Source organism: Chiloscyllium plagiosum, unplaced genomic scaffold, assembly GCF_037043375.1.
Source record: "Chiloscyllium plagiosum isolate Xiang-an unplaced genomic scaffold, Cpla_swu_hap1 HiC_scaffold_2, whole genome shotgun sequence".
Classification (NCBI taxonomy): Eukaryota; Metazoa; Chordata; class Chondrichthyes; order Orectolobiformes; family Hemiscylliidae; genus Chiloscyllium; species Chiloscyllium plagiosum.
Window position 1 is genome coordinate 138,626,935 of NW_028270140.1, and position 27,178 is coordinate 138,654,112.

The 27,178-nt window shown below is 42.2% G+C and overlaps 1 protein-coding gene across 1 annotated transcript in view; it reads left to right on the plus strand.

Annotated features, from left to right (window-relative positions):
- LOC122557223 (proteolipid protein DM beta) overlaps window positions 1–27,178 on the plus strand; it is a 234,025-nt gene that overhangs the window by 179,597 nt on the left and 27,250 nt on the right. Inside the window, exons 3-5 of the mRNA XM_043704677.2 lie at window positions 6,830–6,986; window positions 24,494–24,647; window positions 26,126–26,202. Coding sequence (XP_043560612.1) covers window positions 6,830–6,986; window positions 24,494–24,647; window positions 26,126–26,202 — 388 coding nt within the window. The remainder of the gene's footprint in view (window positions 1–6,829; window positions 6,987–24,493; window positions 24,648–26,125; window positions 26,203–27,178) is intronic.

Below are 27,178 nucleotides of genomic sequence, written 5' to 3' on the forward strand. Positions count from 1 at the left end.
GTAGTAAGAGTTTGGAATGCTTTGCCTGCAACGGATGTAGATTCACCAACTTTAAGTACATTTAAGTCATCATTGGACAAGCATATGGACGTACATGGAATAGTGTAGGTTAGATGGGCTTCAGATTGGTATGACAGGTCGGCGCAACATTGAGGGCCGAAGGGCCTGTATTGCGCTGTAATGTTCTACATTCTATGTTCTATGTTCATCCTTCTGACGCTCCAGGGAAAACAGCCCTAGCCTATTCATCCTCTCCCTATAGCTCAAATCCTCCAAACCTGGCAACATCCTTGTAAATCTTTTCTGAACCCTTTCAAGTTTCACATGCAATATTCCAAAAGTGGCCTAACCAATGTCCTGTACAGCCGCAACATGACCTCCCAACTCCTATATTCAATGCTCTGACCAACAAAGAAAAGCATATCAAATGCCTTCTCCACTATCCTATCCACTTGTGACTCCACTTTCAAGGAGCTATGAACCTGCACTCCAAGGTCTCTTTGTTCAGCAATGCTCCCTAGGATCTTACCATTAAGTGTATAAGTCCTGCTAAGATTTGCTTTCCCAAAATGCAGCACCTCACATTTATCTAAATTAAACTCCATCTGCCACTTCTCAACCATTGGCCCATCTGTTCAAGATCCCATTGTAATCTGAGGTAACCTTCTTTGCTGTCCACTAATTTTGGTGTCATCTGCAAACTTACCAACTATACCTCTTATGCTCACATACAAATCATTCATATAAATGACGAAAATTAGTGGACCCAGAACCGATCCTTACGGCATTCCACTGGTCACAGGACTCCAGTCTGAAAATCAACCCTCCACCACCACCCTCTGCCTTCTACCTTTTGAGCCAGTTCTGCATCCAAATGGCTAGTTCTCCCTGTATTCCATGAGATCCAACCTTGTTCACCAGTCTCCCATGGGGAGCCTTGTCAAACACCTTACTAAAGTCCATATAGATCATATCCACTGCTCTACCCTCATCAATCCTCTTTGTTACTTCCTCAAAAAACTCAATCAAGTTTATGAGACATGATTCCCATGCATAAAGCCATGTTGACTATCCCTAATCAGTCCTTGCCTTTCCAAATATATGTACATCTTGTCCCTCAGGATTCCCTCCAACAACTTGCCCACCACTGATGTAGGCTCACTGGTCTATAATTCCCTGGCTTGTCCTTACTACCCTTCTTAAACAGTGGCACCACGTTAGCCAACCTCTAGTCTTCTGGCACCTCACCTGTGACTATCGATGATACAAATATCTCAGCAAGGGGCCCAGCTTCCCACAGAGTTCCAGGGTACACCTGATCAGGTCCTGGGGATTTATCCACTTTTTTCCTCCTCTGCAATACGGACTTGGGCTTTCAACTTGGAATTTGTAGCTGAAGATGTAGCACAGTATAAAAATCCTAGATTGATAAGCAATTTACTTAAAAACTTACTTGATACCTTAAAAACAAATCAATACATTTTAGAACAAGTTTTCTGTCCTTTACCTACTGTGAGAGAAGGGTTGCGCTGAAAAAAGCACAACAGCATCCGAAGAGCAGGAGAGTTGATGTTTCAGGCATAAGGATACTACCTTTCCAGCATCACACTTTTTGACTCTGATCTCTGGCATCTGCAGTCCTCACTTTCTCCTACTGTGAGAGAACCAGAGTGAGAGCACAAATCTCCATACACACATATGTGATGGAAAAAATATGACTTCCCACTTGTTTTAGAGTAATGTCAGTGTCGGCATTAGAAGATAAAATCCAGAATAACAAACAGCTTTTTGCTTTCATCCTCTATGTGCACTGAAATTATATTGTTTTCTGTATTGATGTTAGATATGCTAAAGCCAGGACAGAAATGAACCAATCATATCCTCATATCTTTTTTACCAATCAGTTAGATCACAACAGATCTCTATCTTAAATCCATCTGCCTGCCTTTGGCTCTATATCTTACTATTTTTGCATAAAACTCTATCGCTGTCAATTTGGAATTTTTAAGTGACTCACTCTACCCACAAGCCTGAAAAGTCTTTTGGTGGAGGCAGGGATTTTCAGATTTGCACTCACCGTTGTGTGGAGCAATGCTTCCTGGTTACAGCCCGGAATGATTTAGCTCAATTTTTAGGGTTGTTCCCTTTTGTTTGAGACTTTCCTGTCTGAAGAAATAGTTTCTATCTATTATACCCCTTCAATCCCTGAAATTTCCTCAAACGTCTCGATTTCAGTCATCCTTCTATGCTCAAAGGAATGTACACTTCTCCCCACAATGTTAAGCAAGGCATCGTTGTACTGAACTCATGTCACATCCTGCCCTGAAGTGAATATATTCTTTCTGAGATGTTATGTCTAGAACTGAATATCATGCTGTAAATAGGGACACACCCATCATCTCCAATCTACAACTTCAAAGGAACACAGACATCTGTCACCATGAGGAGAAAGAGAGAAACAATTTGGTTCCCAATAGTTGGAGGGTAACTCTCCACACTTGTAGGGTATCATTAACACACGTGACCTCCATAAAGTACAGCAACTGGTTCCTCAGAAGATAAAGCCAGTAAGAACTGGCAAGTGAGACATATTGGAAAGACTCATCCTGTACTTTCAAACCGGCCCTATCTCTCTGATACATTCATTTCCAGAATTTCTGCCTTTTCCTCTCTTGTGCAGGAATTGAACCTGCACCATTAGCGTCATTTCGCAATACTGTCTTTCCAACTGAGCTAACCACCCTGAGGGACTTGATATATGTGTAACATAATAGCAAGTCTTATCTGTGAATACCAAGTGGAACTAAATTGAACACTCTTGATCCATTGTGTATCACTTACTTTGTGAATGCTGTTCATTTAATTCAGTTAAATCGATTCAATGAGATAAACTCTTGGATTCTGTTTCCCCATCCACAGGAATTCAAACAATCAATCGACACAGTGAGGGTATTATTTTCTTTCATTCATGGGTTGTGGACTCAGTGACAGGGGCCAGCGTTTATTGTCCATCTCAGTATTCCCTTGAGAGGGTATTGGCAAGCTGTCTTCTTGAACTGCGGTGTTCATTTGGTGTAGGAACATTGTCAATGTCTTTAGGGAGGAAGTTCTAGGCTGGAAGAAGCTGGATCAAGGCAATGGAAGAACATTGTGGTCTGAATAATAGCATTTTGTGCTCATTGATTGAACAGTTTAATCATTTGATTTTGATCTTTGCAATTTGCTGACGCAATCTGAACATTTTTGAATACTTTTTAAATCTGTTTAACAAAGGTAATAACAGGGGATCCAGTTGTGTAGGTTGGAGTGCTGATTAAGAACATAGGTACTCAATAATACTTTGTTTCCTTTCAACATCCGGTTTACCAGAAAATCGTGGGTTCAAAACTTCATGCTAGAACATGAGAATATAATTCTGTGCATTGCTGAAGGATTCTGGTAGTTCCAGAAAGATGGTGCTGTCCACATGAGAAATTGATGCCCTTTCTGGTGTTTCAAATAATGGCCACATTATTTGAAGCAGAACAGTGAAATAACTCCACAGGGGCCGGTATCCCATATCAAGTCATCCTTTATTTACATATGCATAATATGTGACACTGAATCAGCTTCCTCAGAGCCAGCACTCAGAATGAACAGAACCTCTGACCCACCTGTTTGTATCTGTCAGCCATGGCTCCCTGAATGGACCAAATTAACAGCCCCAATCAGGGAACTCACATTCTGTGCAGTCCATCTGGCTGACCTTGTTATAATCAATACAGAAAGGACAAAGTCAATTGAAAATTTTGAAAAGGAAAATTTAAGACTTTTTAAGCTTGAAGATTTCTTTAGACCCAAGGGAGGCAAATGGAGACAGGCCATCTATTGACCCGAGAAGTGCACTTACAGGCATTGAGCTGTACAGCAAGGAAACAGTCCCTTCAGTCCACGACATCCATGCCAGCCAGATATCCTAAATTAATCTAGTCCCGCTTATCAGCAGTTGGCCCATATCCCTCTAAACCCTTCCTATTCATGTACCCATCCTGATGCCTTTAAATGTTGTAACTATACCAGCCTGCACTACTTCCTCTGGCAATTCATTTCACCCTCTCCATGAAAAAGCTGCCCCTTCGGCCCCTTTTAAAATTTTCCCCTCTCACCCTAAACCTAAGCCCTCTAGTTCTGGACTCACCCACCCCAGAGAAAAGCCCGTGTCTATTTACCCTATCCATGCCCCTCATGATTTTGTAAACCTCTATAAGGCAACCTCTGATGCTCCAGGAAAAACAGCCTCAGATTATTCAGCCTTTCCCTATAGCTTAAAACCTCCAACCCTGACAACATCCTTGTAAATCTTTTCTGAACCCTTTCAAGTTTCACAACATCATTCCTATCAGAAGGAGATCAGAATTGCACACAATATTCCAAAAGTGGCCTAACCAATGTCCTGTAAAGCTACAACGTGACTTCCCAACTCCTGTACTCAATACTCTGACCAATAAAGGAAAGCATACCAAACACCTTCTTCACTATCCTATCTACCTACGACTTCACTTTCAAGGAGCTATGAACCTGCACTCCAAGGTCTCTTTGTTCAGCAACACTCTCCAGGATCTTACCATGAAGTGTATAAGTCCTACCCTGATTTGCCTTTCCAAGATGCAGCATCTAATATTTATCTAAATTCAACTCCATCTGCCACTCCTCAGCCCATTGGCCCATCCAGTCAAGATCCTGTTGTACTCTGCAGCAACCTTCTTGCCTGTCCATCACACTTTCAATTTTGGTATCATCTTACTTACTAACTAACTATATCTCCTGTGTTCACATCCAAATCATTTATTATCAGTACTGTTACAAAGGTCATCAGTTTGAAACTTTAATTCTTGATGAACCAGTAGCCTGTGGTCTTTATATGAAAGGAAATAGTGCAATTTTCAGATTAGACCACCTGAATTGCCTATCTTTGTTTATGGATGGTGATATCATTCTAATGTATTACGCATGATCTTGCAAGATGGATGGCTCAAAAATACATTAAAGTTAATTCTGTTAATGAAAGCTTTTTCATGCCTGCCCTAATAAACTCTGATAATGCTCTTAACTATGCTGAACAAGGACATTGTTGGCAATACTCAAGTCCTGTTATACTAAATGACTAGTCATATTCCTGGTGATGGTCTTGCTTAATTTGTCAAGCTGCCTGACATCCTGAAGCACTATCCGAGCAGGCGAAACATCCCGTATTCGATGCATATGTTTCTTCCTCTCAGCCTCTTTTGCGGTTGTATTTTCGAGTTGGCATTTCAATTTTCACAAATGACTGAATGCTTTTATGTGTTTTTTGAAAGAACCAGGTTCCGAACTGTCTGTATGTTGATGTGTGGGCTCGAAAGAGCCTGGTTTATCAACAAAGTAAAACTAAATATGCTTTATTTATTTATTTATCAGAATTGGGTGTTACTATTTAATTCTCATCCCTTTTTGCCTTGTGCTTGAGGCACTTTCTTCAACCACTACAGTTTGCATTGTGAAATACCCACAGAGCCATTATTTTATAATTTTATGATTGAGTGTTTCCCATAGTGGAAATTTATAGCTCATGAACTCGTTATGCATGAACGTAAATATTTTACTGCATATGAGGGAAAGGCTGATTCAGAGGGTAGTGAATGAGCTCTGGTCTTCTGTTGAAGACACGGTTAAATTATTCTAAAATCTATCATGCCACTGATGCAGTGTAACAGCAGGCTAACAGGTCTGGTAATGTTTTTGATGGATGTGAAGAAACCTTTGAAGAGCAATATTGTTTTGCCAGCCCGATCATGAGAGAAAATGAAGGTTGTTTGCTTCTTCCTCCAGACCACTTGACTAAATTAGCAAAATCTGAACGAGAAAGCAGATCTAACTTTCATCTGAAGAGGAAATGATGAATGAGTCCCAAGTTATTATGGCTTTGAAAGAAAGTTTGCTTCTATTTCCCTTGACTACAGATTCAACCTCCATCTTAAATGGAAGGAAACATACTCCCTTGTTTAAATGTTAGCTTCCTATCTTCCGTGCTCATTAAAAATAACTTTTTGGCTTGGGGAAAAGTATTTCCAAAGGCAGAGGGATAGGATGGGTTCTAAATCATTTGATGTACTCACCTTGACTCCCCAAAGCCTGTCCACCATCAACAAAGCACAAGTCAGGAGTGTGATGGAAGACTTCCCACTTACCTGGGATTAATGCAGTTCCAACAACACCTCAGAGGCTTGATACCATCCAGGACAAAGCAGTCCACTTGATTGGCACCACATTCATAAGCATCCACTCCCTCCATTTCTGAGCTCAGTACTATCCACAAGATGCACTGCGGAAATTTGCCAAAGATCCTGAAACAGCATCTTCCAAATCCATGACTGCTTCTATCTAGAAGAACATGGGCAGCAGATAGATGGGAATACCACCAACTTCAAGTTCCCCTCCAAGCCACTCACTATCCTGACTTGGAAATACATCACTGTTCCTTCACTGTCGCTGGGTCAAAATCCTGAAATTCCCTCCCTAATAGCATTGTAGATCAACCCAGACCAGGTGGATTGCAGCCTTTCAAGAAGGCAGCTCACCACCACTTTCTCAAGGGCAACTAGGGACGGGCAATAAATGCTGGCCAGCCAGCTACACCCAGATCACACAAATGAATAATAATTACAAAAATAAATTAATTCCTTTCTCTCTCTTCCTTTAGGTAAGAAACTGTGATTGATCAGTGAGAACTGAATGTGATAGAGCATGTTGGTGATGCCAGTACAAGTACTATAACCTCTGTGAAATAACATTCGTACACTTGTATCTGTAGGATTGATATCTTCAAGTATGTCATCTATGGTGTGGCTGCTGCCTTCTTTGTCTATGGCATTCTGCTGATGGTTGAAGGATTTTTCACAACTGGTGCAATTAAGGATCTTTATGGAGACTTCAAGATCACTACCTGTGGTCGATGCGTTAGTGGCTGGGTATGTATTGTTTTAGTAAAAATCTGAATTTTGATCCATACTGAACACATTTGAAAGCTGTTTGCATGTCACCTATACATGATGTTTGGCAAAGGCATTGGTTAAAATTCTTTCCTTGGTATCATGGGCTAATTGTCAAATGCCACTAGCATTTTTAGCTCACTCTAAGGATACAGTGAGTGCTACTAAGGCCAATGTTTATTGTCTATCACTAGATACCCTTGAGAAAGGTGGTTGTCAGCAATAAACCAGTTAAAGTACAGAAGTCCATGTGCTGTGGGTCCTCTTCCAGTACAGTCAGATAGGGAGTTTCACAATCTTAAAACAGTGACCCTGAAGAATTGCTTTTTATTGCAAAAATATACTTTATTCATTAGAAATCTTTATCTACATTCACAGGTGCCTAAAGTAGTACAGTCTTTGCATCTCAAAATAAAAACAAAACATTGGAATTTGACATTCCCTGTAGTTGCAACAAATCTTGAGGAAAAATGGTATGTATCCTAGTCCACTTCTGAATTGCCACTTGGCTCCAGACCTCATTAGAGCCTTGGGCCAGAGTCTGAGCACTAAAAGTCAAGTGAGAGTGACTGTCCTTGAAAGTAGCACTAAGCACAGATCGCAGCACCAAGGAGGTCAAGGAAAACTACAGCCATTGGAAATTGAGGTGATGAAAGGGGGAAAGAGGGGGAAGGAAAAGGTGTGAGGGCTGGAGAAGGGCAGTTGATGCTTTGTATAGACCTCACCCATTATTGTAATCAAGCCATTGTGAAGGAATGTGCTTGTTTGAGGCCAAGCATCTCAGTACCAGACATGAGTGCAGGAATTCCTTGCAACAGTACCTTGGGCGTGCCTTTAGAACATACAAGCATCTAAATTAGGAGTAGAAATAGAGCACATCGCAGCTCAAGCCTGCTCTACTATTCATATGACCGTGGCTGATATGATCATACACCCAACTTCACGTTCTCAGCTATCCCTAAGAATCTTTGACTCTGTATCAAAAATCCAATGACCCAACCAGCATCAATGTTGTTCCCTCTATCATATGGCCAGTTGTGTGGCTGTTTGCTGACAAATGTACAACATTCAGTTCAGTTAACAATTCCTCAGACAAGGAAGAAAGACCCAGACAAAATACTGGACCAGGCACATAATTACAGGGACAACAAAAATAGATCAGAGGTTGGGAATTCTGTGTGGAATATCTCACCTCCTATGACTATAAGATGTGGGAGCAGAAGTGGGCCATTCAGCCCATTGAGTCTTAGCTGCTATTTTTTGGGATGATGGCTGAAGTGGAAATTCTCAACTCCACATTCTTGCCTTTTTGCCATAACCTTTTAAAAATCTGTCGATCTCAGCCTTGAATATACTTAATGACTGAGCCTCAATAACCCTCTATGGTAAAGAATTACACAGATTCAAGTGAAGAAGTTCCTCCTTATCTCTGTCTTAAATGTGCAACCCCTTATTCTGAGACATGTCCTCTGATCCCACACTCTCTCAGAAAGGGAAACAACCTCCCTGCGATTTGTTCTGTGAAGCCCCTAAAAAAAACTTGTACATTCTAATGAGCCCATCTCTCACTCTTCTAAACACCATTGATTACAGACCCAACTACCTCAACCTCTCCTCATTAGATAGTAACCCCACATGTAGGAGCAATCTTGTGAACTTTCTCTGGATTGCCTCCAAAGTCAGTATTTATTTCCTTAGATAAGGGGCCTCAAACTGTTTACAGTATTCCAGCTATATGGCTGATGAGAATCTTATACAGTTTTAGCTCAACATTCCTGTTTTCTGCTCCATTCCCTTTGAAATAGAGGCTAGGCTAACATGTCATTCCTTCCTAATTTCCTGCTGAACTTGTGTGCTGTTTTTATTTGTTATTTGTGCATAAGGGTTCCCAAGCACTCTGTACTGTAGCTTTCTACAATTTTTCTGCATTTATTGAATGAATATTCAGCTATTTTATTATTCCAAGCCAAGTGCATAAAATCGCATTTTCCCACCTTAAATTCCATTTGTTGAGTCTTTGCTAATCGCTTAACCTGTCCATATCCCTCGGTTGACTCTTTGTCTCATCCTCACATTTTGCCTTTCCACCTGTTGTTGTGTCATCTGCAAATGCAGCTACAGTACACTGTAATTAATATATATTGTAAATAATTGTAGACCCAACATTGGTCTCAGTGACACTCCATTAGTTTCACATTGCCCCCTTAGTGCAAGTCTCTGTCATCTTTTAATTAATCAATCTTCTTTCCATGTGAATGTACTACCTTCAACGCCATGTACTCTTACTTGGTAACCATGATCGCTGGTACCTTATCACGCATGTTCTGAAAATCCAAATACATTACTCTTCCCCCTTTATCTACACAATGTATTACCTCCTCAAAGGATTCTACTAAACTATTAGGCTTGCTTCTGTCCACAATACTTGTCCACCACCTACAAGGCATTAGTTAGGAGTATGATAGATTGCTCCCCACTTACCTGGATGAGTACAGCTCCAACAACACTCAAGAAGTTAAAAATCATTCAGAACAAAGTCCACTTGATCAGAATTCTAATTACTGCCCTGAGCATTCACTTCCTAACCATCCTTCAAGTTGCCTTTAACAATTAATCAAGGGTTACGTCAATAGAGTTCCAAACCTAGATACATAGATCATAAAATACTTATAGCAGAGAAGAAGGCTATTTAGCTCATCAAGTCTGAGCTGTCTTTCTGCAAAATGAACTGAACTAGTCTCACTGCTCTACCATTTTTCTGTGACTCTTCAAACCTTTTCTCTTTGTCTGTTTTCTGAATCTCTTTTGAAAGACACAGCAGATTCTGCTTTGACTGCTCCCTCAGGCATCATGTTCCGGATCCTAGCCACCCTGGGCATGAAAAGGATTTTCCTCATGACACCTCTGGTTTTTCTTACCAATCAACAATCACTATCCAATGGTTCGCAGTCCTTCCGCCAAAATAACAGTTACAATTTCACCCCATCTACTCTATTCAAACCCCTAATGGTTTTGAACACCTTGATTAAATCTCCTCTCAACCTTGTCTTCTCTGCAGTCACCACTTCATCAACCTCTTAAGAAAAGCTGCAGGAGAATAGTTCCATCGATGAATAGTTCCACCTTAAGAAAGCTAGCCTTGAGATCTATAGGACCGGAGAACAAGGATGCAGAACGTATGCTGTAGTTATACAAAACTCTGGTCAGACCCTATAAGAAGTACTGTGAGCTTTATTCACACTTTAAGGAGTACAATATAGATGGACAAGAATGATACCTGGACCGCAAGGGTTAAGTTATGAGGAGCGATAATACAATTTAAACCTGTTTTCTCTAGAATTTAGAAAGTTAAGGGGTGATCTGATTGAAGATAATAACATCAAGATAATAACAGGAATAAACAGGATAGAAAAAAAAAATGATTTTCACAGCTTGAGGATTTTAGAACCAAGGGGCATAGTCTGAGAATTAGGGCCAGATCATTCAGGTGAGATGTTAAGAAGCATTTCTGCACACAGTGGGTGGTAGATGTTTGGAACTGTCTTCCACAAATGGCAGTGGATGCTGGATCAGCTATTAATTTTAATCTCAGAGGGATAATTTTTATTAAGCAGAAGTATGAAGGGATATGCGCCAAAGACTGTTAAATGGAGTTAGGGGCCAGATCAGCCATGATAACATCAAAACTTAAGAAATAGGAGCAGGATTAAAACCAAAGGAACTGTGGATACTGTAAATCTGAAGCAAACACAGGAATTGCTGGAAAAGCTCAGCAGGTCTGTCAGCATCTGTGAATAGAAATCAGAGTTAACATTTCAGGTTGAGTGACCCTTCCTCGGACCTTCCTCAGAAATATGACCAGGAGTAGGCCATCTGGTCCCTCGAGCCTGCTCCACCATTCAATAAGATCATGGCCAATCTTTTCATGGACTCAGCTCCACTTACCCGCCCCTGCTCAACACAAACCAGAATTCCTTTATTGTTCAAAAATCAATCCATTTTCACCTTAAAAACATTCAACAAAGTTGCCTCAACTGATTCATGGGGCAGGGAATTCCAGATTCACAAACCTTTGGGTGAAGAAATTGTTCCTCAACTCAATCCTAAATCTGCTCCCCCTTATTTTGATCTCATCGAATTTTGGAACAGACCCGATGGGCTGAATGGTCTACTCCTGTTCCTATGTTCGTCTCCATCTGACAGAATCTCTCATCAATGGAACTATTTCCATGAATATTTTCTGCCTCTTCTCCAATGCCTTTACATCCATCCTAAAGTGCTGTGTTCAAAATGTTATCATTATTCCTTTGGAGATTGAATCAGTATTTTATAACTTCGTCATAAGTTCCTTATATCAGTGGTATGTTCTACTGTTTACAAAGCTCAGCTCCACATACGTTTTATTAACCACTATCTCAACCTGCGTTGCCAGTTCAACAACCCAAACCAAGGTCCCACTGCTCCCACTTAGAATTAAATCCTTCAAAACATATTCCTTCGTCTTCCTGCCAAAATGTATCACTTCACACACTGCTTTCAACTTCATCTTCCACATATCTGTTCCTTCCAGCCTCTTGCCTCATCTTTTCCCACTCTCCTCAGAATTTGCAATCCGACCAAGTACAGCAGGAGCATTGGAGTGTCAACACTTGAAAAGGGCAAAGTGGGGGGGGGGGTGCAATTGTGCGATAATTCTGATCAAATAATAAACACTCAGAAACTCTTCCAAACCCTAACACCATCAATGATAAAGTAGTTGGGGAATTAGCAATGCAAACATTGAACTTGGTCATCTATCAGAAATTACTGGAGGAACTCAGTGGGTCTGGCAGCATCGATGGTGAGAAAACAAAGTTTCAAGCTCAGTGACCCTTCGTCAGGACCAACTCTCAACAGCTGCTGCCAAACGCACTGAGTTTCTCCAGCAATTTCTCTTTCCATTTGTTTCAGATCTCCAGCATCTGCAGTTCTTTGTTTCATTGTACTCCTCTAGCTGCTTCTGTTTTTATTGATAGAACATAACATGAAGCTGCCATTAAAATCCTGCTTCAGAAAAACTGCTCATTACTCATAGAGAACAAAAGACAAGGAACAATACAACACAGCAATAGGCCCTTTGGCCCTCCAACCTGCGCCGATTCCTCGTTCCTCATTCAATGTGTCATTCCATTTGTTTCAACACTGCTCTGTCTTTTGTGAAAAGGGACTCAAGCTATCCTGCCTTGTAACAGATTTAACAAAGCAAAACAAAAACAGAATCCCAGAAGACTACTCATTTCAGTCATGTAGCCTCTAAAGATTATTGCTGCAAGGCATAACCTGTTTTGATCACATCTTTGTAAGGGTATGGTGAAAATCTAAAGTAACAACCATTTGATACGTGACAGATTGTCCACTAGTATTGCCAGTAGTACACAGTGTCATCACCTGCCAAAGAGAAAATCATTGCCATTATTCAATCTTGGCAAAGGCACAGTACTTCAACTGACATCCTTCTATTCTCTGTCTATTCTTCTATTATTCACACCCTCTTTCACTGCATGCCTCATAATATTCCATTCCTGTTTGTTTGACCAGTTGTAGAACCTATCAGCTAGTCTCTGGGGGTACAACATTTAAGCTGCATTGCTTTTTTTCTGGCAATTCCCAGTTCATCAATACATACTATTGATTGAAATCAATAGAAGGAAACTGAGTAAGGGGCCCTTCAGCAAAAGCATTGTGCTGAAATTAAACACAAGAGTAAGGTCACCAATGAGACAAAGAAAGCAAAAGATTTTGCAGAATATGTAACAGTGCAACATGCCTGCAATACCTGATAAGTACTGAATTGCTCCCACAACAGCCAGACCTTTGAGTACAGGAGTTAGGACACCATGTTACAGCTGTACAAGATATTGGCAAGACCACATTTGGAGTATTGTGTATAATTCTGATCAACGTGTTATAGGAAGGATGTTATTAAATTGGAAACGGTGCAAAAATTGATTAAGAGTCGGAGAATCATAGAGATGTACAACACGGAAACAGACCCTTCATGCCGACCAGATATCCCAACCCAAGCTAGTCCCACCTGCCAGCACCAAGTCTATATCGCTCCAAGCCCTTTCTATTCATATACCCATCCAGATGCATTTTAGATGTTGCAATTGTACCAGCCTCCACCACTTCCTCTGGCAACCCATTCCACACATGCACCAACCTCTGCATGAAAAGGTTGCCCCTTATGTCTCTTTTATATCTTTCCCCTCTCACCCTAAATCGATGCCTTCTAGTTCTGGACTCCCCACACCAGGGAAAAGACTTTGTCTATTTACCCAATCCGTGCCACTCATGATCTTATAAACCTCTATAAGGTCACCCATCAGCCTCCAACGCGTCAGGGAAAAGAGCCCTTGTCTCTTCAATCTCTCCCTATAGCTCAAATCCTCCAACCCTGACAACATTGTTGTAAATTTTTTCTGAACCTTTCCAAACTTCACAATATCATTCCAATAGGAAGGAGACCAGAATTGCATGCAATATTCCAAAAGGGGCTTAACCAAAGTACTGTACAGCCGCAACATGACCTCCCAACTCTTGTACTCAATACTCTGACCAATAAAGGAAAGCATACCAAATGCCTTCTTCACTATCCTATCTACCTGTGACTCTACTTTCAAAGAGCTATGAACCTGCACTCCAAGGTCTCTCTGTTCAGCAGCACTCCCTAGGACCTTACCATTAAGTGCATAAATCTTGCTAAGATTTGCTTTCCCAAAATTCAGAACCTCTGTTTAATTTAAATTAAACTCCATCTGCCACTCCTCAGCCCATTGACTCATCTGATCAAGATCCTGTTGTAATCTGAGGTAACTTTCTTCACTGTCCACTATGCCTCCAATTTTGGTGTCATCTGCAAACTTACTAACTATACCTCTCATGCTCACATACAAATCATTTATGTAAATAACAAAAAGTAGTGGACCCAGCACTGATCCTTGTGGCACTCCACTGGCCATAGGCCTTCAGTCTGAAAAACAACCCTCCGCCGCCACCCTCTGTCTTCAACCTTTGAGCCAATTCTGTATCCAAGTGGCTAGTTCTCCCTGTATTCCAAGAGATCTAACCTTGCTAACCAGTCTCCCATGGGGAACCTTGGATGTTCCTGAGACTGGAGGTTTGAATTATAAGGAGAAACTGGAGATTGAGCTTAAACCTTACAGAGGTTTATAAAATCATGAGGGGCATAGATACAGAGAATAGCCAAGGTTTTTTATTCCGAGGAGAAGGGAGTCGTAAACTAGAGGGCATAGGTTTAAGATGATAGAGAAAGATTTAAAAGGGACCTAAGGGCAACATTTTCATGCAGAGGGTGGTGCGTGTATGGAATGAGCTGCCAGAGAGAGTGATGCAAGCTTGTACAGTCACAACATTTAAAAGGCAACTGGATGGGTACATGAATAGGAAGGGTTTAGAAGGCTATGGGCCAAATACTGGCAAATGGGACTAATTCAGTTTTGGAAATCTGAGGGTGTGGACAAGTCAGGCTGAAGAGTCTGTTTCCATGCTGTGTAACTCTATGCCTCACTGGCAGCATGGAAGTGCAATACATTTTAAGAGCAACAGAAATCTCTTCTTTCAAATGGCCATGAATCTGTGGAATTCACTACACAAGAGAATGCCAAGACATTGAGAAAACTTAAGGAGGAGTTAGGTAGGTTTTTAATGAGGAGAAAGTGAGGACTACACATGCTCCACAGCGCATTCCATCTGACATGTTTTTGCCCACTCAGTTAATATATCCATATCCTTCCATTGACTTATTACACCATCCTCACCACTTGCCATCCCACCTATTTTAGTATCATCCACTAACTTGTGACAGTAAATTTACTTCTGTCATTCAAGTCATTGATATCTATTCTAATTAATTGTGGCCCCAGCACTAATCCTTGTGGCATTCCACTAACAACAGGTTGCCATCCTGAAGCCGACCCCTTTATCCTAACTCTCTGTCCAGAGCTCTGTCCTTTCTAATGCTTTATCTGAACACATTGGCTCTTGTCTTATTAAGTACAGCATATAAGGTACATGCTGTACCTTACTGGACACTTTTCGAAAAGTCGCAGATACATTTCTAACTATTCTGAGCTGTTTCTTACAGGATCTGGTTCTCTCACGACTCTTAAAGTCAACACTGCACTGATTGAGTCATCTCTATTTCTTGGTGCCTTCACATTTGCTTTGATGCAGCTTCCTTGACACGCACATCTTATATTTTACATCTTGTGATCATCAAGATAAACACAAGTGTGCCAAATTTGAGGGCGGCATGGTGTCTCAGTGGTTAGGGTGACATGGTGTCTCATTGGTTAGGGCGACATGGTTACTCATTGGTTAGCACTGCTGCCTCACAGCACCGAGGATCTGGGTTCAATTCCAGCCTAGGGCGACTATCTGTGTAGAGTTTGCACATTCTCCCCACGTGTCATGTGTTTCCCCTAGCTGCTCCAGTTTCCTCCCACAGACTAAGGATGTGCAGGTTAGGTGAATGCCCATAGTGTTCAGGGATGTGGAGGTTAGGTGCATTAATCAATGGAAATGTGAAGTGATAGTGGAATACTCTTTGGAGGGTTAGTTGGACTTGTTGAGCCAAGTACCCTGTTTCCAAACTATAGGGATTCTATGATATTTCAGGAGAGCAGGATGCTGATCGGTTTGCAAGTTAACTCTGATTGGCTGAAAAGTTGCCACGAGAAAGCTAATAGGGACTGAAAGATGTTAAAACTCCTGGGCAATTCAAAAAGTTGCAAGATTTGAACAATTTCTTTTTCCTTGCAAAGAGAACAGTTGATTATTAAACAAAAAATGTTGCACCATGTTCATTTCAGTTTCCCACCACCAGTAATTTATATATTTCAAGAGGAGAACATCAATGTTTACCTTGACTGGCTCAAAAGCAGCCAACCCATATACTTAAATCTCTTCTAGGAAAAACTGAGGGCTGCAGATGCTGGAGATCAGAGCTGAAAATGTGTTGCTGGAAAAGCGCAGCAGGTCAGGCAGCATCCAAGGAACAGGAGAATCAATGTTTCGGGCATGAGCCCTTCTTCAGGAATCAGTTTCCTGAAGAAGGGCTCATGCCCAAAACGTCGATTCTCCTGCTCCTTGGATGCTGCCTGACCTGCTGCGCTTTTCCAGCAACACATTTTCAGCAGTATTTAAATCTCTTCCCAGAATCAATGGAAAGATCAAGCCAATAAAGAATAATTCTTGCTTATTCCTCAATATGAAGAGTTAGAAAATTTTTACTCATCTTTCCGATATCTTGAACAGCTGCCACAATAAATTTCAGGCAGTTATCATTCACAACCATTTACTGAACAGCAGATGCACTGCAGCTGTACGGTAAAAACAACTACAGAAGAATTTCAGAACTAGCATGTGCTCTTTTAAGTTAAAATGCCCTGCATTGAGTTGCTCATAATTCAAAACAAACTCTGCTGGGCAAACATGTTGCTGATAGGCCAGGCACCAGACTACCAAAGCAGATATTTAACTTTAAATTGGATTGCAGCAGGAGACTTCCAAAATGACTGCAGAAACATTTTGGGGATGTTCTCAAATCAGTGCTGGAGGGATCAAACATCCTCACTATGACATGGCAGGACCTGCACTGAGCAAAATGAAGCAGTTCCCTTTGGGAAGCCAAATAACACATTGAAATCCTTGATCTTGAGCATGTAGAGGCAAAGTTAAGGCTTTGTAGGGAACAACACAGACCTCAAAACACTTCATCTGCTCAACCCTTCAAGCACCATTTCATCCCCAGGTTACTGTATCTACTGATCAAATGTTGGACCTACAAACTGTCACAGAACCCACTGATGAAGAGGGAAAACAAATCTTCCTTAAAGCTGAGAGACTGGCCAATAAGAATACAAATGTACTCTTTCAGGTGTTAATAAAAATGAAATAGTGTTAATAAAAATGAAGCTCTCTCTAGTTTTCATTATTCATCAAATGAAGCTACTCTTTCACAAATCATATTCTCTATTGTTTATCCCTCTAGGCTATGGTCCAGTGAACTTTGGATTGCTGCAATTGGATTTTATTCATTACCCTGTAACTGCAGAGTATTATGTCAAATCTAAGGAAGCATATCTGCGCCTTAAGGGTTTGGACATTTACAATTCTATTTTACACTGTAAGGTTTTCCACTGCTCCCTTTTTGAGAAAGTAATTTTGGAAGAGAGCTCTCTCTTTTTCATATTGTGATGCAGTGCACAGCATATTAAGTGGGAGTGTGACCTGCTTTCAGTTCAATGCCCAATGTACCATATGCAGCTTGCTCTGCGGATATCAGCAGCAGCAGGCACTGATGGCTCTTTAGTTATCTGTTCCTCCCTCAACCATTCAACACCTGTCCAAGAGCACGGTTAATACTGGGAACTTGGGCATGTAAGAATGATGGCCTCATTCCAACACTTGGCTAGGGTATAACTCTTCCTATTTAAAGCCTATTCCACATACAGGGGACATACTCATATACTACACAATTCAAATCTTAGAAAGGCAGGTGATGATTGTGCTTTACCCGTTGCATTCACAAAGTAAGACCAGGACAGTAGCAAAAGATTGACTTCCCAGCTGAAAGGAGGAGAAAGTGAGGTCAGCAGATGCTGGAGATCAAAGTTGAAACTTTATTGCTGGAACAGCACAGCAGGTCAGGCAGCATCCAGGGAACAGGAGATTCGACGTTTCGGGCACAGGCCCTTCTTCAGGAATGAGCAGAGAGTGTTCAGCAGGAGAAGATAAAAGGTAGGGAGGAGGGACTTGGAGGAGGGGCGTTGGAAATGTGATAGGTGGAAAGAGGTCAAGGTGAGGGTGATAGGTCAGAGTAGGATGGAGGCGGAGAGGTCAAGAAGAAGACTGCAGGTCAGGAAGGCGGTGCCGGGCTGGAGGGATTCGGCTGAGACAAGGTGGGGGGAGGGGGGATGAAGAAACTGGTGAAGTCCAAGTTCATCCCCTGTGGTTGGAGGGTTCCCAGTTGGAAGATAAGACGCTCCTCCTCCGACCGTCGCGTTGTTGTGGTTTGGCGGTGGATGAGTCCAATGACCTGCATATCCTCGGTGGAGTGGGAGGGGGAGTTGAAATGCTGTGCTACAGGGTGGTTGGGTTGGTTCGTCCGGGTGGCCCAGAGGTACTCTCTGAATCGCTCCGCAAGTAGGCGGCCTGTCTCCCCAATATAGAGGAGGCCACACCGGCTGCAGCGGATGCAGTAGATGATGTGGGTGGAGGTGCAGGTGAATCTGTGGCGGATATGGAAGTTTCCTTTGGGGCCTTGGAGAGAAGTGAGGGGGGAGGTGTGGGCGCAAGTGTTGCACCTCCTGCGGTTGCAAGGGAAGGTGCCGGGAGTGGAGGTTGGGTCGGTGGGGGGTGTGGATCTGACAAGGGAGTCGCGGAGGGAGTGGTCTCTACGGAAAGCTGATAGGGGAGGGGAGGGAAATATATCCTTGGTGCTGGGGTCTGTTTGGAGGTGGCGAAAGTGACGGCGGATGATGCGCTGCACATGGAGATTGGTGGGGTGGTAGGTGAGGACCCGCATGGGCCCCAGCAATGCCTGCCTCTTCGTAGGGTATGTGGAACAATCCATCTTCCGCAACTACACTGGCCCCACCCCCCATCTTTTCCTTCGCTACATTGATGACTGTATCGGCGCTACCTCGTGCTCCCACGAGGAGGTTGAACAGTTCATCCACTACACTAACACCTTCCACCCCGACCTCAAATTCACCTGGACAGTCTCGGACTCCTCCCTCCCCTTCCTAGACCTTTCTGTTTCTATCTCAGGCGACCGAATCAACACGGACATCTACTACAAACCAAACGACTCCCACAGCTACCTGGACTACACCTCCTCCCATCCTGCCCCCTGTAAAAACGCCATCCCATTCTCCCAATTCCTTCGTCTCCGCCGCATCTGCTCCCAGGAGGACCAGTTCAAAATACGTACAACACAGATGGCCTCCTTCTTCAAGGACCGCAATTTCCCCCCCGACGTGGTCGATGGTGCCCTCCACCGCATCTCCTCCACTTCCCGCTCCTCCGCCCTTGAGCCCCGCCCCTCCAACCGCCACCAGGACAGAACCCCACTGGTCCTCACCTACCACCCCACCAATCTCCATGTACAGCGCATCATCCGCCGTCACTTCCGCCACCTCCAAACAGACCCCAGCACCAAGGATATATTTCCCTCCCCTCCCCTATCAGCTTTCCGTAGAGACCACTCCCTCCGCGACTCCCTTGTCAGATCCACACCCCCCACTGACCCAACCTCCACTCCCGGCACCTTCCCTTGCAACCGCAGGAGGTGCAACACTTGCGCCCACACCTCCCCCCTCACTTCTCTCCAAGGCCCCAAAGGAAACTTCCATATCCGCCACAGATTCACCTGCACCTCCACCCACATCATCTACTGCATCCGCTGCAGCCGGTGTGGCCTCCTCTATATTGGGGAGACAGGCCGCCTACTTGCGGAGCGATTCAGAGAGCATCTCTGGGCCACCCGGACGAACCAACCCAACCACCCTGTAGCACAGCATTTCAACTCCCCCTCCCACTCCACCGAGGATATGCAGGTCATTGGACTCATCCACCGCCAAACCACAACAACGCGACGGTCGGAGGAGGAGCGTCTTATCTTCCAACTGGGAACCCTCCAACCACAGGGGATGAACTTGGACTTCACCAGTTTCTTCATCCCCCCTCCCCCCACCTTGTCTCAGCCGAATCCCTCCAGCCCGGCACCGCCTTCCTGACCTGCAGTCTTCTTCTTGACCTCTCCGCCTCCATCCTACTCTGACCTATCACCCTCACCTTGACCTCTTTCCACCTATCACATTTCCAACGCCCCTCCTCCAAGTCCCTCCTCCCTACCTTTTATCTTCTCCTGCTGAACACTCTCTGCTCATTCCTGAAGAAGGGCCTGTGCCCGAAACGTCGAATCTCCTGTTCCCTGGATGCTGCCTGACCTGCTGTGCTGTTCCAGCAATAAAGTTTCAACTTCCCAGCTGAAAGGTTTGTGCCAGTACCAGCGCAGTAGCTCAACTAACCTTCGTCACTGAATTCACAGCAGAGTAGTAAGACAGTCATCTCAACTGATCTCTGTTGGTAATTACGTCCCCCACACACTATGTTATCTTATTCTGTGTCCCCAAGTGTTTTTACTCACTTTTTCATTATGTATGCATCAAGCCTCCTTAAATACAACCATAAGCACATGGAAATTAGATTAATATTTTAACATTTCATTGTCCAAAGGGGCTTCCATTAAATTCTGTATTTGATTTGTTATTGGCTGTCATATTGGGAGTAGATGGAAATGAGGATTTCACAGCACAAACAGATTAGCCATTATCCTATTGAATAATGAAGCAGTTTCAAAGAGGCCTACTCTTATTCCAGACTCAGATGTTTGTATTTTAAACTGTGACCTATATTCTAGGCTCACTCAGAAAGGGACAAGTTATTAGAGATGAATCCAGGCAAAATACTGTAAGATGCTGAAAATATGAAACTAACAAAGAAAATCCTGGAAAAAGCTCAGAAGGTCTGGCAACATTAGACAGCAGAGTTAATGTGGAGAAAGTGAGGACTGCAGATGCTGGAGATCCTGACCTCTGGAGATTTCTGATCAAGAGTGTATGCTCGAAATGTCGTCTCTGTTGCTCCTCGAATGCTGCCTGACCGGCTGTGTTTTTCCAGCACCACAACAGGGTTAATATTTCAAGTCTGGTACGACTCTTCTACAGATTGAATCAAAAAGTAAGAGATGAGTCTTGGGGAGGTTTAAATAGCACCAACAAAAGAATTGCCAATGGTTGCAATCTGGAAAGGAGCAAGTGGTTGTTATGCTTTGAAATTGTTGAAACCAATGTTGAGTTCAGAAGTGTGTACAGTGAATCAAATTGTGAAGATGGGTTCCATTAAGGTCAGCTAATCTTCCATTGTGTATAAACAATTAAAGTAGGGGGTCACATGCCACAGTGGTAGTGCCAGTACCTCTGAGCCAGGAGACCAGGGTTTAAGCTGCACTTGCTCCAGAGGTGTGAAATAGCAACTCTAAAGGGGTCAATGAAAATGTGTGCACAGCTTTCTTGGTGCTGTGGTAGTGTCACTAACTCTGGATCAGGAGGCCCAGATTTGAGTCTCACCTGCTCAAGAAATGTGTAATGGTATCTCTACAATCTATAGAAGAATGAACCAATTGGAATGCTGACAGTGGTTAAAAGTGATGGAAAGAAATTTCCTCTGTTCAGAGTGTTCAGGACAGGGAGAAACAACACCAAAAAAAGGCTGGATCTTTCACTGGGACAACACATAGTAACGGCAATCTGGAACTTTCTCCCCCAAAATATATTTTAGAGATTAGGCCAATTGTAAATGTAAAATCTGAGACTGATAAAGTTTTTGTTAGGCAGTGGAATCAAGGGAATGGAAGCAGTTAGTTATGTTGTGTCAAAATGCCAGGTATTTGCATTCTCACAATGATTGTTACATTCTTCTAAGTCTTTTCTGCCCTTTCTCCATTGTTGCAATGTCCTCTTCTGCAAAATTGCATCAAAGTGGCAGGTAGTATTGCTCCATTCAGCTGAGTCTTTTTATGGATGGTACTCTGGTGGAGCAAGACAGAACCAGTTTTCAATTCCTTCCAGGAAGTTTTTGAATGATTGGACAATTTCCTCTGCCAGATTACCCTATTAGCAATGGTCAAAAAAAAAACCCATTTGGTACATGACTACTTACATTCCAAACGAAAGGGAATAGGGATTGGTTTAAGGTGAGAAATCAGTTTCTTCTTCATTAGCTAAGAGCAGATGTGAACTGGATTTTTATTATGATTCTGTTTCTCTGACTTCTTAAACTGATGTTTATAGTGAACGTTTCAACAAATGATTATGTACAGCCTGTGACATGCAATGTTAGGGAGCTGCGAGGTTATAACTATCAGGAAAGGCTGAACAGCCTTGAGCTGTTTGCTATAAAAATGAAAAGCTGATGGGTATATGAGTAGACATGTTTAAAATTATGAAGGTGCTTGATGGTATAAGCATGAAAGAAATGTTTCGAAACAACACAGATTCTAAAAATATGAGTCTTTAAGGATGGAGTCTGAACAGTAATTATGTTGTGAGAAGCAACCTGGCAGAATGATTTAGAGTAATGCTCTAGAGATTATAGTACCTGCACAAATATTCCTCCTCAGGATGAGAAGCATCCTGTGTAGGAAACAGGAATCAAATTCATTAAAGTTCTGGAGAAACTTTTAGTTTGCTTCAGAGAGTGGCTAGCATACGGAGCAGTTGAGTAAAATTGCTTCGTTGCCCTTAAGAGGAAATGAGACATGCACATAAAAGGTAAAGGAATGGAAGGATGTGCTGATAGGATAAGATGAAGAGAGGAGGGAAGTAGTTAATTTTGAGCATAAAGACTAGCTGAGCCAAAAAAAAAAGCCCATTTGCTAAGTGGTGAAATTCTGGATAAAATATTTGAATTAAAAATAAACAATACAACAGAAAGAATGTTGAGGTAGGAATATAATAAATTCTATTGGATAAAATTGAGATGGTTATACATTTTAAGAGCTTGGAAACAAACTTCATACAACTGGTGATATGTTGCAGACTGCGATAAGTGGGAGCTCATGGACATTAATATGACCTAAGACATTTGTAGTAAGTTCCTGCATCTTGAGGAACTTCCACACAGGGCTGTTAAGCTGGAGGCAGAGCTTCACAGACTGCAATGCATTAGGAAGAGGAATACAATATGTAACTGTGAATATAACATAAAATAGCGATTTATGCTAATTGAATTGTGAAATGTTTATCTCTTAAATTTACCAGCTTGTCCTTCAAAATGTGAGCAACTGTGGAACCACAGACAATTGCAGCACAAAAAAGGGGCTATTCAAACCATTGTGTCTGTTGCAGTCAGTAAAAGAGTGAACCACAAGCCACCCATTCTAATCTCAACCTCCTGCACTTGCTGCATAGTCCCACAGGTTACAGCATTTCAGCTGCAGATCATGCTAACTTTTAAAAGAGGTGGATGTTTCTGCCTCCACCACTAAATTCCTAACACCAATTAGACGGAGGAGAGGTTGAGTAAATTGGGCCTGTATCTGTCGGAATTTAGAAGAATTAGAAATGAGACACACAGGATGGTGAGGGGGTTTGACAGGGTAGATGTGGAGAGTAGGACAGTTCAGGACCACAGGGCATAATCTCAGAATAAAAGGTCACCCACTTAATATAGAGTTAAAATGGAATTTCTTCTCTCTGTAGGTTATGAATCTATGGAATTGATTACCACAGAGGGCTGGGTCATTCAAGGCTGACATTAATAGATTTTCAATCATTGATTGATATCAAACAGTTGACTGGTTTCATTACCCTAATGAAATACTATGAAATTACTCAATTAATTGAAAAGGAAATTGGATAACTGTTATAGAAAGAAGAATATTAAAGAATGATGGCCAGAGAGGTGTGGGAAATCAGATATATGTAGCTAGTGCCACTTAAAGTGCAGCACAGGCACAATGAATCTCCTTCCTAGCTGTGATTTTCTTTTTTATTCATTCATTCATGGAATGAGGGCATCACTGGCCAGGCCAGTATTTATTGCCCGTTGGCAATTAGGAGTCAACCACATTTCTGTGGATCTGGAGTCACATCTAGGCCAGTCCGGGGAAGGACAGCAGTTTCCTTCCCTAAAGAACATTAGTGAACCATATGGGTTTTTCCGAAAATTGACAATGAATTCATGGTCATCATTAGATTCGTAATTCTAGATTTTTATTGAATTCAGACTCCACCATCTGCCATGCTGGGATTTGAGCCTGAGCCCCCAGAACATTACCTAAGTTTTAGTAATAGTACCACTGGGCCATCACCTCCCCTTTCTGTAATTGAGGAAACACATTGTCAATGATCATTTAGTCTCCTTCAGTATTATGGCCTCCCATGTGGATAGCTGCACAAGTCATTACTTTCAGAATTTCACAGATGTGAGAACTAAATTCAGTCATGGAGTATGTTCATAATTCCACTTCATAATCCAACTGACTGATTGTTGTTTCATTTGCAAAGGAAAGGACAATTCAATGAGAAAGATTAATCAGAGCAAGTTATTAAAACATGTAATCTGTATTTGTAATTTAGGAAATTAATCCTTGGGATATTTATGTATAGGTGCAAATTTCTGTGCCATGCTTGCACCAAACTGAAAAAAGCAAAACAGTGTTAGAAGGGTCAATTCCTGCAGAGCAGGTAGAAGCATTCACCTTCTGAGAACTTGTTGGTTCCAGTGGAGGTGTTTGGAACATAGGAATCACTAAACAATGAAAAAGACAAGGCCTACCTATTTCACCCTCTATTGCTAGATCCCTGCAAAGTCAGTTGCTCAGTAGTCCTAAAAGTGACTATTTTCTGTTTCAGTTTATCATGCTGACTTACATCTTCATGCTGGCTTGGTTGGGAGTGACAGCCTTCACCTCACTGCCTGTCTTCATGTACTTCAACATCTGGACACTCTGCCAGAATGTCACCATCATGGAGTCCACTGATCTCTGCTTTGACCTCCGTCAGTTTGGTACGTCACTGCTTGTGCGGAGTGATAGAATAAGAAGATGGAAGCAGCTTTACTGTTCAATGTGATGGGTCATTTTTCTTTTCTCTTCACTCGGCTTTCAGTGATCACTTCCTGGGGCTCCATTTGTCTGGAGCCTCTGAGTCAGCAGATCTCAATCCAGAGCCTTGAACATAAAACTCATTCTGACACTTCCTGGGGTAGAAGTGCTCAGTTAGCAATGCCAACCTTCTGACAACTCATTGAGTTGTGATTTGATTTGCCTTCTCAGGTGGATGTAAAAAACCATGTGATAATATTTCAAAGAAGTGCAAGGCAGTTCTCTGCCCGTCCTGGTCAATATATATCAAGCAATCAACATTATTAATACAGATCTTCCAGCCATAAAGGGCGGCACAGTGGCCCAGTGGTTAGCACTGCTTCCTCACATTGTCAGGGACCCAGATTTGACTCTAGCCTTGGGGGACTGTCTGTGTAGAGTTTGCACATTCTCCCCGTGTCTGCGTGGGCTTCCTCCGGGTGCTCTGGTTTCCTCCCACAGTCCAAAGGTATGCAGGTTAGGTGAATTGGCCAAGCTAAATTGCCCATAGTGTTAGGTGCATTAGTCAGGAGCAAAAATGTCAGGAAATGCATTTGAATGGGTTATTGTTTGGTGGGTCGGTGTGGACCTGTTAGGCCAAATAGCCTGTTTCCACACAATGTAGGAAATCTAATCTAATAGCCATTATCTCACTTTATTTTGTGTGAACTTGCTGTGTGGTAAGTGCTGTATTTTCCACATCACACAGCAGGGACAATGCTACAAAAGCAAAGCTCGTTAGGATGTCTGGAGGCCTAAAAAGAGTACAATATAACTGCAAGTATTTTTTCCTTTCCTTGGTCAACTGTGTCTTATTTAGTAAACCTGGTTTAACCTCTGACTGTGGGTTCAACACCTAATTCTATGTCTTGAGCACAAAACTTTAAGATTGCCCCTCTGTTGTAGTAGCAAACTATTGCTGCCATCCTTAGAATGAGGCATTCAAATGAGATGATGGAAAAGATATTGCAAAAAATGAATTGTTGAGAAAGAGTGAAGGATTTATTCCTGGTCATCTGGATAATATTTGACCCTTAATTGACATCAGAGAAACAGGTTATCTGGTTATTCTGGCATAGCTGTAGGTGAGAATTCTCTGTCCATGAATTCTCTTTCCTGTATTACAAAGGTGATTACACTCGAGGTTTGCTATAAAGTGCTTCAGGGGAAGTTTGTGAAAGACTCTGTCTTTATTCGTTTTTCTTTTTCTCCCCTAATGTCCGAAGGTTTGAGGTAATCAGACAATTGTTTGTGAATTCCCTGTGGGCACAGATCAATAATTGATAGCTAGAAGGCTTACCAGAGCAATTGGAATCAGTGACACAGATCAGAAGTTGCTGAAAATCTGTAGGATGGCTGTGGATTCTTAACCATGGTTGATTAACAGAGCTTTCTGTTTCAGGTATTGTGCCTATTCATGAGCAGAAGATGGTCTGCACTTTGAATGAGAACTTCAGCAAACTTTGTCAATCTAATGATGTAAGTCAAGTTCTGAGTTTGTAGACTGGGGTACTGACTTGCAGAATTGAATTCTGCTGAAAATTCCGTATGCATGAACTGCTTGATCATTGATGTATATTTAGGGATTTTGGCTGTACCATTTCATATTACTGCAGATAAAAAATTTTAAAAAATCATGGGACTTTGGCTTTGCAAGCTTCCAGAAAGTTCATTTCCTGTTCTGATTGTTCATCACACTTTTGTTTTCCACTGAAATTAGCCATCAATGCAGTTGTGTGCTCTGGCCACCAGGCAGCAATGTTCACATTTCGACTCTGTTACATGGGCTTGGATGTTTACATTACTAGCATGGCCTAAACCAAGTGTAAGGCATTTTACTCTGGATTACATATCTGTCAAGGTTGCTCCATGTCCAATTTTGAGAGATAGCTCTGGGCTAAGCTGGGATTTTTGTCAAAGCACTGGGATGTTTAGGGCAGGAATGTCTTGACTTAGTCCACTCCCCTCCTTTAAAATATCCACAGTATGCCATTTTTGTCCTGGAAAGACCAAGGAAGGATAGAGTCAGACCTGTCTCTTATGGAGGTAGTTTGAGAGCAACAACAGAAACATGCGAGAGCCAAAATGGACAAGTTAATAGGCCCATCTCACTTCTTTGAGACTTTAATGCAGTTGAATTAAAAGCTGGTAGGCTTTCTTGTCTTCATCACCCATAATACCTGACACTCCATGTGCCAATGCCCCTTCCATTCCACCCCTCATTCCTCCCTAGTCCCACTTAATTCCTATTCCCCCTCCATTGTCCCTGACTTCCCTCATGTTACATCTATGTCATTGTACATTCTCCATATATTCTCTATTATATAATATTGACACAATATAGACAGATATCAGGAGCCACACAAGTGCAGATTCAAAAATGTCTCATAACCTAATGGAGCTCTCACTCAAATGTGCTTCATAATGAAAAACTCCTCCATAAAGTCAATTCATA